Raw genomic sequence first — 5807 nt, 5'->3', positions numbered from 1 at the left:
ATGAAAAATAGTTTCAGGTTAGGTATATTATTCTTGAAAAGCTTTGCAAAATATCTGGTCATCTCTTCTTATGTTTCCTTTTCCCCACTAGGGTTCAAATTTCTAGAGGACAGGGTTTAATTCCAGTTTATCACTGTGTTCTGTTCTGTAGGTCTCCGGGTAGGCACGGGTCACTATGCTCTGTACTCAATCACAGAAGGAGAAGTGAAGGGATACAACGGGATCACTGCGATGCAGTAAAATGAATATCAAAAAGCAAACAACTGAAGTATTTCCTGATATATGGCAATGAATGTACCCTTGCTTGCAAGGATATTTAAGTTATGATATTTCCAAATAATGGGTATTTTACAGACTTTTGGAAAAATTATGCAAAATCTTTTCCTGATGTAGAATGAACCCCTAAGAGGTGTATTAAGTGAAATAACCAAGAGGCAGAACATTAATATGTATTTTTCTATCTCTTTTAAAGTGTAAGAGAACAGAATGTGTTTATATGATTGTTTGTGTCTAGAAAGACATGTAGGAAAGTGGCTGCCTCAAAAACGGACGTTTATAAGACAAAAGAATGAAGACTAGAGGGAAATTTATTTTACATTCTATAGACCTTGATTCCTTTTGCTGTTTTTCATATGCATGCACTCCTTTACAAAATTAAAAATAATCTTAAATAAGTTTTATTTATCTTATTTTTCTTTATGCTATCCAAACATATTAATTAAAATTTAGCGAGCTATAGCAGAATTTAAAAGCCCTTATAACTCAGGCTCATGAAGGCTCTGAATTAGAGAAATGCAGTCATTCAAATCCATAGTATTAACATAATTTATGTTCAGTTTAAAGGAATCTTTGTATATTGGTCATTTTCAGTATTTGTAGTATTTTAAGTGATTAGCAAATTAAGGCATTTATCACCATAGCTTTGTGATTCCCACTTAAAATATGTTGTTAATTTTTTTTCTGTTTTAAAATTCTTAATAAATCTTTTATTGTGGTACAACACACCCAGTAAGTACACAAATATCAAGCATATAGCTTATGAGATTTTAAATACATATAGATCTGTTCAGCCATAATCCAGAAGAGACATAGACTATTTCCAGGATGCAGATGATTCCTTCTTGCCCCTTTCCAGTTATGCCTCTCCCCAAGGAATAACCAAGTGGAAGGGGAGGGTGAGATGCCCCCAGGTAGGGCAAACAGAGAAATGGGTTACTGGGGGCCAGTGATGCCTTCAGAGAAGTGGGAACCCCAGGAGAATGACTAAATGTGAAAATACAAAGAAAGGCCAAGTTGGACGTGGACAGACTTGATGCCTTTGGTGAGAATTTTAAAAACCTTATCTCAGAACAATGAAAAGCTACATTCACCACGGGTCTAGCAGGAAACAGATGGTGTGGTCAGCCTGGGTGACTGAGGAGAGTTTAATAAAGGGCTTATATACGAAGACATGGTCAGCATTAAGAAACCCAGCAAGAAACAGCCTAGCACCCAGGGACAGCAATAACACAGTGTCACCACCCTGCAGGGCCCAAAGTGCCTGGGCAAGGGCACTGGTTATGGGAATTTGAGGAGATGGCTGTATAGAGAGAGGGGTTCCACCTGACCTTTCCTGAAGGAAGTTCACCAACCCCAGGGCAATGTGGCAGAGAGGTTGTCTGGGTTAAATACCTTCATTTCAACTTCCTTACATCCTGCAAGTACTTCTCATTGGTAAAATGCCCCTGGACACGCTAGGGCAAGGGGAATCCCTTAATTCTAATCCTAATCTGTGCTCCCTTCTAGGGAAAACAGAGGGAATCTACTATAGAAACCATGGGAGATATTTGATAGGGCAGTCATTAACTTCAGATTAACTGCAGAGTAGACTAGAAAGCTGTGAAATCTGCAGCAAGAACTCAAGTTAGCATGGATGGGAGGGGAGGCCTATTTACAGAAGACCATGTATGTCCTTCATTGTGTAACTAATGTCTATATCAATAAATAGAGACAATTTGCCCATAGCCTAATAGCTATGTATTTCATGCAGCCACCTAGCTAAATCCATACAAATAGATGATTCCATTTCTACTCAGATAGATTTCTATCTATAGACAGTCCTCGTCTAACAACCACATGCCATTGTCCCACATACTAAAAAGCTGGCCATCCCTGTAGAGATCCCTCCCTCCTTGGGAAACCCCTGATGCTGTTTCCATGATAAGCATAGAGAGGTGGGGGAGGACATATAACCAAGGCTCTCTCCTTTGACCAAATTTTAATCAGTCTCCTTTAATCCCTGTACTTAGCTAGACCAGACCCTGGGCTTCCCTCTCTGCCTTTGTAAAATCCAGTTTGAGCAAGAATCGCTTAGTCAGTTCCGCAAAAATCTCCCACCCTTGGTATCTAACCAGCTTCAACCTCTGATCATTCTGGCCCACCTTCAGCAAAAAATTCTGATGAGTCAGTCTATTAAAAAGTTCCTTTAACCCTGGTGTTTCCTCTTAGTAATTTTCCACCCAGTGTCCCACACCCTATTCTTTGTGAATAGATCCCCACTGGAGTGTGGGAAGTCAGATTTGAGTCCAATCTCCCCTACAATACAAACCATGCTATAGTAGCCTCCCTTAAATAGTCTGTTTCGCTACCATTGATGAGGGGATGAATAATTTATTCTTTAATACACACATACCATGCAGTGATTTTTTTTTTTTAAAGATCTTATTTATTTATTCGACAGACAAAAATCTCAGGTAGGCAGAGAGGCAGGCGGGGGGTGGGGGGAAGCAGGCTCCCCGCTGAGCTGAGAGTCCAAAGCAGGGCTCAATCCCAGGACTATTGAGATGGTGACCTGAGCCAAAGGCAGCGGCTTAACCCACTGAGCCACCCATTTAACCCACTGAGCCACTCAGGCGCCCCTACAATAAATAATTCTTAATTAAGAAAGACAATAGAGTCAATAAAAGTTATCTTTCTATCCAGAAGAAAGAAATGGAGTGAAATAAATTCATTTCAGCTAACTTCAAGAACAAACTAAAACATTACTTCTTTATTTATGGAGATTGATTGGCTTATGTTTATATCTATGTTACATCTATCCATATTATTTGTACTTCAGAGACCTCAAATTAATTTACAAATAAGTTTTCCAAACAAGCAATTATTAATTTGAAAAGCATTCAGTAAGAAATGTGGGAATTACTAGAGACCTGTTGGAAAAGATTTAGGAAGAGGACAGAAGCAAAATGCACATAAAAGATGTTAGTGCCTTTACTAGTAATAGCTTGAAAGAAACACTTGGTTCAATGCTGAGCAAGCATGTGGGATAGGTACTTGTTTTTCCAAAGAAAATCATATACTGGTGTCCCTGGAAAGATAGTAGGTCTAACTTACGTGATTTTTTTAAAAAACGAAGAAATATTACAATGGCGAGATGTGGATCATTATCATTTTACAAAATAGTACACTATTTCCAAGTTTCAATTATTAAAGAAAATGGAGGAGATATCCATTTAAGAATATAATACATTTACTCAGTAATCATTGAAATGGATGAATCCGGTTTACAATCCTGTTTAGTGGTGGGATTCCACAAAGACAGGGATTCTAAAGGGAACATTATGAAAAAGAAACAGTCTGAACACTTAACTATGACTATGAAAATTGATGTGAATTAGGATGCAAGTAACATTGCTGAAAATTAAATTATACAATATTTGAGCTTCAGGAGACATTAGAGAAGAAACAGTATGAAAACCTAATTTTCTAGCTGAAACTCCGTGAGATACAAAGGAATTCAAAGATTGCCAAAATAGTCTCACCTGGCACTGGCAGATGGCAGGACCAGGAGAGGATTCAGAAATCCCAGCTTCTGTGCTCTTTTCCTTCCACCTCTGTATCTCCTCTGTCTCAATGAAGTAACAAATAAGGAGCCCAATATTTTCACAGAATTTTAACTGTTCCAAGGAATATTCGGTTGAATTCATTCTCTCCTTTCCTACACTCTCCTATAGAAACACTGAATAAAGAAGGACTGTATTTCTTTTTGAATTAAGAAGTTTTAACCCACCACTCAAACCATAGTGTCCTAAGAAGCATGTCCACAATCTCATGACACCACACAGCCCACTGCCACAGAACCATTCATCCTTCCTACTCCTTGCCTGCATTCAGTTAAAGAAGTCATTCTTGGTACAAATCAATAGTGCGTGTCCGAGATGAGAAGATCTCCCCACTCAGGCAGAGTTTCAGTGCCTTTCTGAACCATCGGTAGGAAAAAACATAGATGATAGGGTTGCAGGCTGAATTGAAGTATTCAAGCCAAATAATGATGTCAAAGATCAGTGGTGGTGTGATGAAGTTAAGAAGGCTGTCAACCAGCGTGTCAATGATGAAGGGAAGCCAACACAAGAGGAATATCCCCACAGCGATGCCCAGAGTCTTGGCAGCTTTTCTTTCACGTTTGGTAGCCCCAGCCAGGTTTTTGCTCAAGGTGTTGATCTGTTGAGCCTGCCTTGTGGCAACCACAAAAATCTTCACATACAAGCTGATCATGATGAGGCAGGGGAAAAAGAACATAGGAAAGTTTAGCCAGCCCCAAAACTTATTGAATAGCAGTTGGCAACTGCCAACACAAGGCATCTCTTCCAGCCACTGACTGAGCGCATTCTCTACCACATCTGTGTAGAGGAAGAAGGCAGTGTAAACTGCTGGGATCCCCCACCCTGCCAGGATGTACCTGACGGCCACCCTGACCGTGAACTTGGAGGGATAGATCAGGGGCTCGCAGATGGCACAGTGGCGGTCAATGGAAATGAAACAGAGATGGAAGATGGAGGTGAGGCAGAAGAGGGTGTCCAAGTAGGTATGCAGGCGGCAGAGGAAGTCTCCAAAGTACCAGCAGCTCTCTACTGAGCGAACGATGCTGAGGGGCATCACTAGCAGACCCAGAAACATATCAGCCAGGGCCAGGGAGAGCAGCAAGAAGTTGGTGGGGGAGTGAAGCACTTTGAAGTAGGACACAGCAAACACCACAAATAAATTTCCTAGGACCGTAATCAGCATGCCTGATGCACAGGCCAGGTAGATGGCCAACCGAATGTCCAGAGGATGGATTGTCCTGGGGCAAGACCCATTCACCTGGTAGCAGAACGCTGTGGAATGTTCTTCAGCACCTTGGATGAGGACAGCGCTCATTTATGATTTCTTCTTTTCCTCTCTCTCTGGGAACTGGCCACCTGTCCCACCCCCCAAAAAAAGATATAAAAGAGAAACTGAAGAGTGGTTTGGAACCTAGTGCAATTTCCTGCGGTACTGAATAAAATGTGCTCCAAAAATCAAAACTACTTGGGATTTAAGATCTCCTAAGAGTCACTTTTCTGCTAACTCTGTTTTGTCTGACTGGGCACTTTTGAAATTAGTGTAGACTATATCTTCAAGAAAAAGAAGAAGAATGTAAGCTAAATGTTCCCACAAAGACAAAACAGGCAATGTCACAGTAGGCGTTATACAATTATTGAGAGGGTGCCTCTGCCATTTTGATAAGCTCACCCATTGTCAAGTGTAAAGTGAGACTTTAAGTTATCAGTCTGAACCAAAGGAAGAATTCATTCTTTGTAACAAATCATCACTTGGGGAAGGAGTAACTTCTGGCTCCTCCCTTCAAGACTTAAATAAAATGACAGTAAAATCAACAGCTTTTTAATTACATGTCCACTTTCCCAAGAAAATAATTCAAAATGCAAATAATTAAAAGAATAGAGAATGACCCCATTTCAGTTCTGCTGCTGCACAATTCTTAAAGAGACCACACATTGTTCATACATCTC

General features: G+C 40.3%; 1 protein-coding gene across 1 annotated transcript; it reads right to left on the bottom strand.

Moving 5' to 3' along the window:
- Positions 1-4161: 4161 nt before the first annotated feature.
- LOC122899123 (trace amine-associated receptor 5-like) lies at positions 4162-5175 on the bottom strand. The gene has a single exon (XM_044236770.1). The coding sequence runs from the start codon at positions 5173-5175 to the stop codon at positions 4162-4164; it is 1014 nt and encodes a 337-aa protein (XP_044092705.1).
- Positions 5176-5807: the final 632 nt, after the last annotated feature.

This window comes from Neovison vison, chromosome 1 (genome assembly GCF_020171115.1).
Source record: "Neovison vison isolate M4711 chromosome 1, ASM_NN_V1, whole genome shotgun sequence".
NCBI classification, from domain to species: Eukaryota; Metazoa; Chordata; class Mammalia; order Carnivora; family Mustelidae; genus Neogale; species Neogale vison.
Note: the sequence above shows the minus strand (reverse complement) of the source record. Positions and strands in the feature narration are given on the sequence as shown.

Excerpts from the sequence above, each read along its gene's own strand:
- LOC122899123 (XM_044236770.1), bottom strand. The coding sequence starts at position 5,175 with ATGAGCGCTGTCCTCATCCAAGGTGCTGAAGAACATTCCACAGCGTTC.